Source organism: Theropithecus gelada, chromosome 1 (genome assembly GCF_003255815.1).
Source record: "Theropithecus gelada isolate Dixy chromosome 1, Tgel_1.0, whole genome shotgun sequence".
In the NCBI taxonomy this organism is placed as follows: Eukaryota; Metazoa; Chordata; class Mammalia; order Primates; family Cercopithecidae; genus Theropithecus; species Theropithecus gelada.
The window spans coordinates 189,348,891-189,362,264 of NC_037668.1; the positions used below are offsets into that span (position 1 = coordinate 189,348,891).

At 37.4% G+C, this 13,374-nt stretch overlaps 1 protein-coding gene across 1 annotated transcript in view; it reads right to left on the reverse strand.

The window, feature by feature from the left end:
- The window catches only part of PAPPA2 (pappalysin 2), a 301,019-nt gene that overhangs the window by 131,742 nt on the left and 155,903 nt on the right, over positions 1-13,374 (reverse strand). Inside the window, exons 10-12 of the mRNA XM_025354616.1 lie at positions 11,287-11,378; positions 7,497-7,690; positions 5,667-5,813 (exon numbers count right to left, since the gene is read on the reverse strand). Coding sequence (XP_025210401.1) covers positions 5,667-5,813; positions 7,497-7,690; positions 11,287-11,378 — 433 coding nt within the window. The remainder of the gene's footprint in view (positions 1-5,666; positions 5,814-7,496; positions 7,691-11,286; positions 11,379-13,374) is intronic.

Consider the following 13,374-nt stretch of genomic DNA (forward strand, 5'->3'; position numbering starts at 1 on the left):
AAAAAAAAAAAAAAAAAAAAAAAAAAAAAAGAAAATTAGGGCCAAACTCTAATGAATGTAGATGAAAAACCAACAACATATTCTCAAACAGAATTCAAAACTATGTGATTGGTTGTTGGTTTTCCAAATATCTTAGGTTGGTTTAACATTAAATTTTTTTTTTAATGTGAGTTAATATAGTAACAGAACAAAGAGACAAAAATATCATCTCAATAGATGCAGGAAAAGCATTTGATAAAATTCAACTCCACTTTCTCAGAAAATTGATGCAGGGCAGGCAAGGCCCCAGATTGGGACTTAGCCAAGGAGAGGTTTTGGCTTTGCCCAGGAAAGAACTTAAAGGTGAGCCAGTGGTGTTAGACAGCAGTTTTTATGAAGAGGCAGCAGAGGTATCACTCCTCTCACAGCAGGGCTACCCCATAGACAGTGTTCTTAGAGTAGCAGCCTAGGAGCTTTGGCAGTCATATTTATACCCACTTTTAATTATATGCTAATTAAGAGATGGGCTATTCAGAACTTTCTGGAAAAGGGGCAAGGAGTTTTCAGAACTATATAGGGTAACTTTTGGGTCATTGCCATAGCATGCTGCCATGGCATTTATAAACTGCCATGGTGCTGCTGGAAGTGTCTTTATGCTAATGAGCAGTGAGGGCAACTAGAGGTCACTTTTATTGCCATCTGCTGGTTTTGGCTGGCTTCTTCACTGTAGCCTGTTTCAACCAGATCCTGCTGTGATTAGCAGGGCCCTGACCAATGCTTACAAAACAAGTCCTACTGATCTTCTACCTTGCCTGCCCCCCTCAGATATTAGATACTCCTCCTTAATCCTTAGGGGGCCGCAGAAGGGTGGAGGTCTATCTTCTCTGAGTGCTTTCTGCTAATTTTACTTTGCTTTCTGCCTAGCAATGGGGGAAGAAAAATCTTTGGATAGCTGGCCTAAAGGGCCTAAAGGGAAGGTGTTTTTATTTTTGGACTCAGAAGATGGGATGGGTTGGAAGCCTTTTGCCGCTATCATTTTTACATGGAATTGTTGTAATCTAGAAGATACAAACTTTCTTAAGAGCTTAAATTAAGGCGGAGTGCAGTGGCTCATGCCTATTTTCCTAGCACTTTGGGAGGCCGAGGCAGGCGGATCACCTGAGGTCAGGAGTTCGAGACCAGCCTGACTAACATGGTGAAACCCCATCTCTACTAAAAATACAAAAATTAGCCAGGTGTAATGGTGGGCACCTGTAATTCCAGCTACTCGGGAGGCTGGGGTAGGAGAATCGCTTGAACCCAAGAGGCAGAGGTTGCAGTGAGCCAAGATCCCGCCATTGCACTCCAGCCTGGGCGACAAGAGCCAGAGCGAGATTCCATCTCAAAAAAAAAAAACAAAAAAAAGAAGAAAGAGGTTAAATTAGCAAAGGACAAAAACTAGTAACAACAAGAAAGCTATCATTAGCTTTTATAATAAAAGTCCTAGGAGAGGTAAGAACCAGGTAAGACTTGGGAGAACATTTTTGATAGTCAACCAAATACAGCTGGGGCCAGTGTCCTCATTGTATTTATGTTATCAGATAGTTTGTTCATAGATTTTTTTGAAGGTTAACCTCAATCTGTTTAAAGTTATTAATATTAATATATGTATAGATTTTATTAATAACTGCATAGACTTGCCTTGTTTAATAATCTACTAAATAATTCAGCACTAGTTTGTTATCAAGAATTATATTTGCCCAAGAGCTTAATAAGCTACTAAATAATCCAGCACTAGTTTGTTATCAAGAATTATATTTGCCCAAGAGTCTAGGAATTTTTGAATTTCCTTTAATGCCTAATCTGTGTTGGTGGCTAATGACTGTAGGGTTTGAGTCAAGCATTTCAGGGCTAACTCATGGTAGGCAAAGCCACCCCAGGGGTCCATTAGTCTTATTGCTGCCCCAATTCCTGCCAGAATCAACCCTATTGCTCATTTATTTCTGGTATTCCTGGGTCTTAAGGGGTTATAGACAGTGATCTCCATAGGGGTAAGCATGGCTAATGTATATTTACCCATTTCACCTTTTTGATATATAAGGGAAAGCTATGCCTAAAAGAACACGTGGCTCCCCAGCAAGTCGGGAATGGTTATGAGATATGAATGTTTCCCACTCATGACCACAAACAAAAATGAGCCCAGTTGGGGCACAGAGGTTCCACAAGGTGTGATGTCTATCCTTTGTGGCCAAGTTGGGTCTGTAGAGATATTTCTCCCCTGCTCCAGTGGGGGTGGTCAAACTATCCTTGCTCTTTAGAAGGGGGCTGTGCTTCCACCTTCCCCAATTAGGCAGTTGCTTTTCCCCTGTGTGTTTTGATTGAGGAGAAGACCTACAAACAGATTTTTTGCACACAAGTGGAATCCCATTTACCTTGCTATGACCTTGGGAACTTGGCAACTTAGAGTTAGATTAGAGCACTGAAGGGAAACTTTTGTTTTTGTGTCATTAACACAACAGTAGGTACAAAAGATAGAATTATTAGTGCACTAGAGGTAAAGATAGCCAACTTTCCAGGTCTGGGTAATAGTGGCAGGGGGTTTACGTGGAATCCATTAAGTGGGAAAGAGTTTCACCTAACAAGTAGGGGACTGGGTACTTTGAGATTGCAGTGATTAGTCAGGAGGTCTGGGGAGATGGCCATGAGATTTTTCTGGATAGGCCAGAAGGTGGAATTTGCTATTCTGGAAATGTTGATGACAAATTTAGTAATCACAAAGATGATTCCCTGATGCTATAATTTTTGAAATATTTTATTATAGAGTTTTACTCCCACCCACCCTGGATTAGGTTAATTGAGAGAGCAAACAGAATTAATAGTGCCAACATGGTGTCTAGTTGGGCCTTAGAAGAGTCTCTACACCCAACAAGGATACAAGAGGTGTTTTCTAGGAGAAGGTAGTTGGCCAAAGTGATAGAAAAGAAATATAATCAAGAAGAAGAGAAGAATTAATGCTCCTATTCCCATCCACAGTATCATGTTATTACTTTTAGCCGTGTGTTATTTTAAATAGGTAGCGGAGGTCTTTCAAAGGTCATGGCTTCTTCCCCAGATGTACGTTATGGTGCCTGTGACTCATAAAAAAACACGTTTTATTCTGGAGAGGTGTACCCAAGTAGTTATGTTTTAAAGGTTTAATATGGTGAGGGTATTTAATAATACTTGATAGGGGCCCTTCCATTTTGGTTGTAATTGATCCTTAAGGTATCCTTTTTTTTTTTTTTTTTTTTTTTCTCTCCCAGTAAGGCTAAGTCTCCTGATTGAAGAGAAAAAGTATTCTTTTTTGTGTAGGAAAGGGCAATACTTTATTGTTATAATTTGGAATGGCCTCTGATCCTGGCTTAAACATTAGGGGTTGGGAGCATAGTGAGGTGTGTCTGACCCTTTATTTCTCATCAGGCTTGAATTAGATTTTTTAGTGTTTGGAGGGAATTCCCTTTGGCCAAAGCGGGGGATCTACTCAATGTGTAGAGGGCCTATGGATTTTTTTTTTTTCCAGTTTATATTTTCCCTTTTTGTCAAGGCACTCCAGAAATAGTATTAATAGTCAAGCTTTCCTCTTGTCTCACCCTGATGCTGGGGTGGTGTGCTATCTGCCCCAGGTCCATTATGTCCTTTGTTGGGATCCCTATGGTCAAGGGACTTAGAGTTAAAAGACTTATAGCTAATTAATTGTTTTAGGCCAGATGGAAACGAAGGTGGGCAGACACTTATTAACTCTTAAACCTCTTTTAAGTAATATAAGAGTCAAAACTAAAAGTCAAAAAATAAGGTTATAAAACTAATTTATGTGTGTTGAGTTACTATAATCTTGGCTTGTAGTAATTAGTTATATAAAACACAAGCATTTTGTTAGCATCTATGTGCCTGTCTTTGATTTGGAGGGTCTCAATTAATTTCATCTCTCAAAATCTGGTCCGTATAATCTCACACGCCCACTTCTTCCATAATTGTTTTTGGGCCTGGGGGGACTGAACAGTTTTACATTTTAGAGGCAAAATAAAACATAAAGAATTAGCAATGCTTTCAACAAAAAGGTCATAAGCCCAGCCTAGTTTTGAAAATGACAGGAAAGGAATTTCACAGGTAGCTAAACATTTAAATTATTTGGTATCAAGGACTATAATAAGTTATATTAATTTAGGTAAAGGCAAAATTATTAAGTGAATACAAGCTTGCCCCTGTGTCTCATGAAAGCAGTTTACTTTGATTATCCCTTTGCTCAGGTTTAAAGAAGAGGCTTTGGTTAACTTGAGTTTGATGTTAGATACTGGCAGGAGTTGGTGCCTTTTCTAGACTCCATCTCTACATAAAATTTAAAAATTAGCTGGGTGTAGTGGCAAGCAACGGTTGTCCTAGCTACTTGGGAGGCTGAGGTGGGAGGATCTCTTGAGCCCAGGAGTTCAAGACTATAGTAAGCTATGATGGCACCACTGCATTCCAGCCTGGAAAACGGAGGGAGACCCCGTCTCTCGAAAAAAAAAAAAAAAGAACTTCAGTTCGTCTAAAGCTGTGTTTATGAGCAAGAAAAGTTAGTCATAGTGTTGGAAGATATGAAAGAGCATATTGCTGAAAAATAATTAACATGCATACAATTATGATGAAATTATATAAATTATGAAGAAAATGACAGACAACTCAATGGAAAATTGAACAAAAGACTTGACTATGCTCTTAAAAAATATGTACGAGTAGCTGATATACATATGAAAGGCTCCTAATCTCATTAGTTATCATGCAAATACAAACTGAAACCACAGGGCAATACCTTTACGTATTCAATAAAACATTAAAATGGAGACTTAAAATACCAAATGTTGATGAAAATGTGAAACATTTGAAACACTCAAAACATCTGGTGGGAGTATAAATTAGTACAACCACTGTGGAAAATTATTTGGGATTATTTACCAAAGCTGGCCTACTTGTGATTTGGCAGTTCCAAATATACCCATCTGTTTATACACATTCACCACAAAAATGTACAGAAATGCTTATAGCAGAATGACTTATAATAGCACAATAGAGAAAAACCAGAAATAATTCAAATATTCATCAATATTAGAATGGTTAAATATATGGTGGCGTTTTCATACAGTGCAATGCTTATACCACAATGAAAATGAACACTACTGCTAAGTGAAGCAGCATGAATGAATCCCACAAATAGAATGCCAAATAAGAAAGAATCAGTTGCAAAGAGTACATACTGTAAAGCATTTTCCTATAAATTTCAAAAACAGACAAAACTAATCTATGATGATAGAAATAGATCCACCTCAGTGGTGTAATAACTAAGAGGGGACATGAGAGAGCCTTGTAGGGGGGCGGTGATGGAAATGTCCTATTTCTTGATCTGTGTTGTGAGTAGAAAGGATGTTCACTTTGCAAAAATTCATTGAGCTGTGCGTTTCTGATTTTTGCACTTTTCTGTGTGTATGTTACACTTTGATAAACTGATTACTCATGTATTAACAGAAAGAAGTCCACAATTCAGAGAGGTGAAAATAAACTCAATATTAGCACTTTGAGATAACAAAAGAAAATTTTCTGACAGGTCATCCAAATGCACCATTTACACACACACACACACACACACACACGCTTACACCTTTCACACGCACAAAAGAAACATTTGGGCCACTTACTTTGAGCCAAACCTCATCCTCTTTCTTCAGGCTACTTTCTGGCTGCTCACTCCTGTCATCCTGAGTTTCATTTTCACTGGTAACACAGGGAAACCAGCCAGTTAGGGGACGGTGGTTGGGTAAATCTGGATGGTATGATGTGCAAATCTGAAATACAATTTCAACCAACAATTTGAAGTATGGAGTGTGAAGATATAAGGACAATGAAACTCTCCAGCTCATAGCAAAGTTTTTCTCTCTTTCTGAATGCCTAATGATCACATTATTGGCAGAAAACTTTTCTCAACATTGAAGTATTTCTCAGTGCTCTCTTTAACATCAAGATATAACTTACAAGGGTAGAAAACACAACAGGCCTCAGTTTATCATCAGCCCAGGGGTCTTGCCCACTGGGTGGTTACAAATAGTCCTGGCATATTTCAGGTAACTGCCCCAGGAAAAAGCAGGGGAGTCTGTCTGGGGTGATGATGAAGCCCTTACCAGGCAGCATCCACTGCCCCAAAAGTGAGGCTACTGAGTTGGGGAACCACTGAGGATTCAGCTAAGTAAAGGAGCCAGAGAAATAAAACTCCAGGAAATTTCTCCCACTTCACTTAGGGAAGACAGACAGGCTAGACTAAAAGCCACTTCAGAGAGCGGTCATTACCTCAGAATCTCCCAACTTCCCTGGCTTTCTGTCATCGGATGCCAGGACTTGAAGGAGCAAGATGCCAGAATTTAGGCTGAGAGAGTGTGGCAGAAATGGCTAGCTGCCGACTGGTATCTATTTCCCCTTACTTTTTTATTAATAAACTCCAATTTTGTTCAAGGCGACAGTGTATCTGGTTATAAACGCTCATCTCCCTAGGGTTCCTTACAACTAAAGGTGATGAAGTGGCCTAGAACTGACCAGTAAGAGGTGGGTGGAAGTTTATTGTGTGGAATGTCCAGAAAAGCTATCATTTTCCCAATAAAAAGGGAAAGACTCAGCTGACATGCACCTATTTCCCTTTGGCCTGTCCCCTCCTTCCTTGAAATGCTGATTTCACACCTAGGAGAACTGCAGCCACGTTTTGAGCAGGAGGAAGAAGGCTGCACTCGAGGATGAAAGAGCTGGAATCTAGAAGACCCTGGGTCCTTGATGAAATCCTTGAACTGGAGCATCAACCTTAGCTGGCTCCTCAATCTCTTCAAAGATGTCTTCTCAAGTATAAAATCATATTATTTCATTCTGGCCTAAACTATCTAGAGGCCTAAATCTCACTTCTGTGAAAGGACTGTATTGCCTATTCTAATAAATCAAAGAGTTTATTTTGCAACAGAAGCATCTAGAATGGGTCCCAAGAGTCATGAGCCTTTAATCTTCTTTTCAGTCTTCAACGTTATCTCATAGATGTCATTGGTATAGCATTTTAGATCTGTCAGAGGATCTCCTATCTATTTAGGTGGATATTCAGAAAAAAAATTATATACCCAAGGATTTACTTCTAGCAAAAACTCTACAGTTTCTTCAATAATAAAACTTCTTTAAATCAATTTATACTTTGATCCTCAATACACACTTTAAAGCTTATTTGATCACTGTAGTAAACCACTGAACATGAAAAAGGTGTTACTATACCCATTTTCCATGTGAGAACATTGGGTCCCAGAGAGGTTAAGTGACTTGTTCAACATCATGTAATTATAATAGCAATGCTGGTAGATCCAGTAATGTTGCCTAGGCCTTCTAACTCCTTTCTTCTTCTTTTTCTTCTTTTAATTATCCAAACACAGACCCCAAGTGTAAGCATAGAGGGAGTCACTTTACAATTTGCACAGCCTCGACTCTATTCATCTGGCTTAACTTACCAGGGAATGAGGTTCTCCAGTTACCAAGGAAACAGGACACTTATTCTTGTCTTCACGAGAGGAGTAAGCCTGGGTAGCCCACTGATCCAAGTACCCTTTGGGAGTGTAGATGCCACAGTCTACAATGCTGGTTTTTCTCTCAAAAGGTTCACATATGCCATCTCCCTCATACATGTAGCAAAGGCTGGGCTCTCCTGCCAAGAAATATTGTGTGACACAGAAAGAGTGTTTTCATAAATGTCATGATAAAAATGAACATGGGAATGTCCACGACATTTCTTCGCCAGCCCACTAAAGAGAATTCTGCAATTGCCTGCCAGTCTAGTGCCTACCCCAAACACACAGATACACATACATCCCACACATCCCTAAAGAAGAAGGATTTTTTTCTCATTGGGAGAAAGGTAGAAACCATCTACATTATAAAAGTACAGAAAGGGTTGAGATCAGGGAAGAAAGAACAGGGAGAAAAAAAGCAGCTGTAGGCTGGGTGTGGAAAGAAATTTTAAGTAATAGTTGAGTAAGATATTTAGGGGAAGCTAGAGATATAATATGGTAAAAGAAGAAAGGAATATAAATAAATCCTAACATATATTATATATTTGAATCTTTTTCATAGTTTTTGAAATATTAAAGTATTAGGGGGGATTTTTCTCAATCACTTTTTGTTGCTTGTGTTTCTTCAACTGCGTGACTGCTATTAAACTGGAGAATATAGGCTCCAGGCTTATGAGGGTTACATATGTATTGATTTTTTTTTAGTCTTAGAACAACCCTGTGAGGTTTGTATTTTGTTTCTTTTATGATAGGAAGCCTGAGTCTCAGTGATTTTATGTGACTTCATAAAGGACCCTTGAATGGTAAGCAATAGAGCATTAATTTGAGTCAGGCTTAAATCCAAGAGCCAGAATGAAGGTTCAGCAGCTATTACTCCACACTGCCTCAAACTAAGACAGAGGGGCTGTCTTCAAAAGCAAACAGGTGAGAAACGAATATCTGAGAAAATATACTGGGGTTGTAAAGCCAGCTGGTATGCACTGGACAAGTTCCATTCTTGCTCATAGAATAACTCCTAGTAAATGAATAGCACTGACTCTTTATAGATACATAGACACAGTGCCTTCAAATGTAGATAGCTGAGAAACACTTACAAAGCCATTTAAGTTCTGTTGCATTTTTTACCAAAATATGAGGCAATTAATATTAATGGAACAATTCAAAGTTTTATTTTCTACTTAAAAAATAGGACATGAAAATAAGATTAAGATTCAAAATAACACCTACGTATATATTCAGTGAGAGCATTACTAAAATTTACTGTTACTATTTCCTTTTTTTCATGTTCAATTCTTCATAGCAATACCACAGGACTGTTCCAGTAATTTGCCAGCTGTCCATCAACATATAGTTATTAATTATTCTCTTAATAATTTCCTCTAAGACCCTTCTGTGGTAAATCTATCTCTACTTGCCAGATATAAGCCACTGTCCACAGGACTTGGTTGAAAATCTATTTTGGGCTTTCAACTCATACGTTTCATCAAACCTACTCAAAGCACTCTCCAAAGCCAATGTATGTGCTTTTGGAATGACTTTCCCATGATAATTCTCTCTCTCTTTACGTGTGTGTATAGTTTTGTTTTGTTTTTCTACTTATAACCCAGTAACTACTCTTCTTGCTTCTTGTCTCTATTTTTTTGAGCACGGACTTAAAATTTTTGTTTATGTTTCTTTCAAATTCATCTGAAAATAACTGAATACTTTAAAAATATATTTTACAATGGTTTCTTCAAACCTGAACTTTTGAGAAATAATGGAATATAACTATGTGCTTAGCATATGATGAACTTACGATTCACTAAAAAAAGTCTAATGTTGGAATATATCATTTAACCTTACCCTGTATAGTTAAAACCATTTAAATATAGTCTTACTGGGGTTGAAGGAAATAGCCAAACTTTATGAGATCAAATGTGATAGACACAATATAAGGTCTCCTTGTAAGTTAAATAAGACTTGAGCTGCACTGAGGAAAGTTTAGTGTTTGGAGAATATATATTGTATTTAATATGAGACTACTATGTGGCTACCAAAAAGAAATAATGCTAACAGAGGTTGTGTTAACAAATACTTGTGTACAGAAGAGGGAGGTAATCGGTTCAATGTATTCTGCATAGCCAGACCACATCTGGAGTATTGGATTTCCTTCTGGGCATTGACCACATGAAGCATGCCAGTTTGGGGTAAATAAGAAAGGGTCTGGAATCCTAATCACATGAGGGGATGTTTGGATTGGAAAGGAGAATAATGGAGAGGTATTTCAAATATCTGAATGGTAGTCAAATAAAACAGAAAAAAATATATATCCTCTGTAGTTTCATAGCAGGGAAAATGCACTTGATTAAGCATGAGGAAAGCTGAGTTCCAGGGCTGGCTCTGCAAAGATTTCATTGTATGCCCTTGGATGAGTCACTAAAATGTTCTGAGCCTCAGTTTCCAAACTGGAAAAAAAGGAAAAAATTTTACAACAGATAAGGCCATTTGTAAACAGAATGGTCTGTTTCAAGGTGCATTCTTCACTGCTAGAGTTAGGTAAGCAGAGGCTAGAAACTCATCTCTCATGCTTTGGTAGGAGGCATTTATGTAAGACAGAAGCTGTGCTCTAAGTCACTGATAAACTTGTACTCAAGAAAGGATCAGGGACTCGATCAGACTCATGGTACACAACATGCACAGAATACATGGTACCGCTGAACACATAGTACACAACGGGCCTTTTTCAAATGGATGGATGGATGAATGCATGGAGAGAGGACCACCAACATTCTGTGATGCAGGTCTGGCTCTGGAGAGCAGGGACATTTGTATATTCTGTGTAGTACTTAACACCTTAATAAATTATATATAATTGTAATCACATTCTACTTTATCTTAAGATTTCAAGACTTTAAAATAGTTTTAAATGCACTGCTATTTAAAAAAACTTCGATGTGTGGTTATGCTCCACCAAATAATTGCAATCTATGTAGATGACAATGGAAAATATATGCATCTAAGGAACCTGGTGATGATAGCTTTAATCAGAATCGGAAAAGTGTTGTAGACTGCCTCCCCGGAGTGGCAAGAGTCTAGAGTAAAAAGCACCTTATACTCTAGAGTTAAAATTTTTATCAGTGATTCTCCAAGGCTAAAATGTGTTAGGATCCTCTGTTATTCTTCATGACTGAATCTATGACACACAGTCACCAAAATATGTCTTGCCTTTGCTTTGGCTTAGAATGTTTCCTTACCGTAATTTGTATGTAGAGTCCATATGATTGTGCTACTTACCTGACATATTGGCGTTACCCTGGAGGACCCAAGAGAAATCTTTGGTAACATTAAACTAGGAAGCAGAATAACCTAGTGGTTTACAATGCAGATTCTAGAGCTGTACTTCCTTAGTTCAAATGCTGACTTTACCACTTCTAGCTGCATAAATGAAATCAAGTTATTTAAGCTCTGCTTCCTTAGTTCAAATTTAAGCTCTACTTCCTTAGTTCAAATGCTGACTTTACCACTTCTAGCTGCATAAATGAAATCAAGTTATTTAAGCTCACTTTGGTTTCCCCACAATTATTCTAAGGATTGAATGAGATAATACCTGTGAAACAATTCATGTCTGGCATACAAGGGACACATCAAAGGTTATTATTATCACTAAGCTAGATGTTACAAGGTATCAAGAACTTACAAAATAATACACCTCTAAAAGTAGGACACAATCTTAGACTGGAACTCCTGAACTTACCTACACAGTTGAAACCTTCCTCCAGCTCACACGCCTTGGAGCAGCCATCTCCACTCACTAGGTCTCCATCATCACACTCTTCTCCCAGGCTCCTAGAGGGTAAAATATACATGCATATATAACACAAAAAAATAATTTTTCTTGTTTAGCTACCATTGTTTAAAATTCTTACAATTTCTCAGTATATATTAAAAAGTGCAAGTTGGAAAAAAGTAGGAGCTAGAAGAATGCTTTTACAGAAAATAGAAACAAACATATGGATATATAAAGTAGATACAATTTATTCAATGATTGTTGATTGGCATATCCCGTGGGTTGTGGGAATTCCTGGAAGTCAGGTAGCTCATGGCGCAGAAACATCTAGGAGATCCATGAGGGTCTTGATGGCGTTTCGGGAGAGGGTCTTAAGCTTAGAAAAGCCCTGCCAGCCCTATAATGAATAAAGGCTTAAAATAGCTGACAACGGTAAGAAGAAAGCCTGCCTGTCTCTGTGGTTTCATCTATTCATTTTTATCTAGTATTTCTTTATGCTTTCATTGTTTTGTTACATAAAGGTGCCGTTGTTATAAAAATTAGGATTTTGTAAAATTCAATCTCCTGTTCATATACCCAGAGACTTAAGTAGCCCTATGGGGCCATCTCTCCGTCTAGGGCATCTCTAGGGCTCAGGTCCCTGTCTTTACTCCCTACTACCACCTGGTGACAGCTAACATATATTGCAGGGAAGAAACAAATGCTAAGAGAAGAAAAACGTTTTTGTTTCCAATCTCAAATGCTAATACAGCAGATGACAAAATTTGAATTGAGGTGGATGAGTTAGTTTATAGTGAAAGGGACATGAAGCAACTTATGGAAACAAAATAGATAAGTTTGGGTTGATGCTCCTATGAAAGAACCAACATTTGGCTATTGCAAAATGAATGAGGATTACCATTTTTTTCCTCCTTGACTTTGTTTATGCTCAAAATGGACATATATTTTAACTCAATAGATAAAGGATTTGGAATGTTAAAGTGTTTTCAGACCCAGAACATCACAAATAGCTCTAATCTATTGTTTAAAGTACTCCTCACCAGGATGAATGAAAGATTAAATAATTAGAAATGAGAATGGTTTAAAATGAATTAAATGTATGCTATGAATACAGTGATATAGTAATCATATTTTACTTGGCAAGCTGGAAGTGGAGAAGGCTAAAAGAGATATAAAAACAACATAATTGAAGAAATTAAGGAAACTTCAAATCATTTTTCTATATAAATGCAATGCAGTTCAATGAAAAGAGACTATACTGGGGACCTAATTAAATGTGTGCTATATCCAAGAAGTCTCCAAATACTTTATGCCTTAATGTGCTTATTTATGGAGAGAAGATTAACCTTCATCTGTGTTTTGCTACAAGGGGTCCAGGAATAATCTTGGAGGTCGCCAACTTTATATTTTCATTTTGAAGATCATCTAAACAATCAGTATAAGCATGCTATGTACCATCTTGTGCCATGCGGCCCAACAGAAATGTAGTGAAAGTCACATTTTTAATTTTTCTGGTAGTCATTTAAAAAGTAAAAAGAAACTGGTAAAATTGGTTTTAATACTATATTTTACTTAACCCAAGATATTCAAAATATTATTTCAATCTGCAATCAGTATAAAATGAGGCATGTTACATAATTTTTACATACTAAGTCTTTGAAATCTAGTGTGTATTTTTCACTTACAACACATCTGAATTTAACTATTTGATCTGTATTTAGATTTTATAATACTTATAGTTGAAACATAAGATTTACCTGCCCAAGTTGTTCCAAATATACTTGAAGATTTTCCAATAACCAAATTGAGTTTTGGTTTTTAAACTAAATGTAAATTACTTAAAATTAAATAAAATTCAGTATTCAGATTTTTAGGTGCATTTGGTATATTTTAAAGGCAAAAAGAGCCACCTATGGTTGGCGGCTTCTATATTGAACAGCACAGATTGAAATGAATAACTTCTGTATGAATACTGTTTATAATTTCAGGGCCCTGCATTGTGCTTGTTTTGATGGTCCTATTGACAAGTGATATCTAAGTGATCACTAATGATTT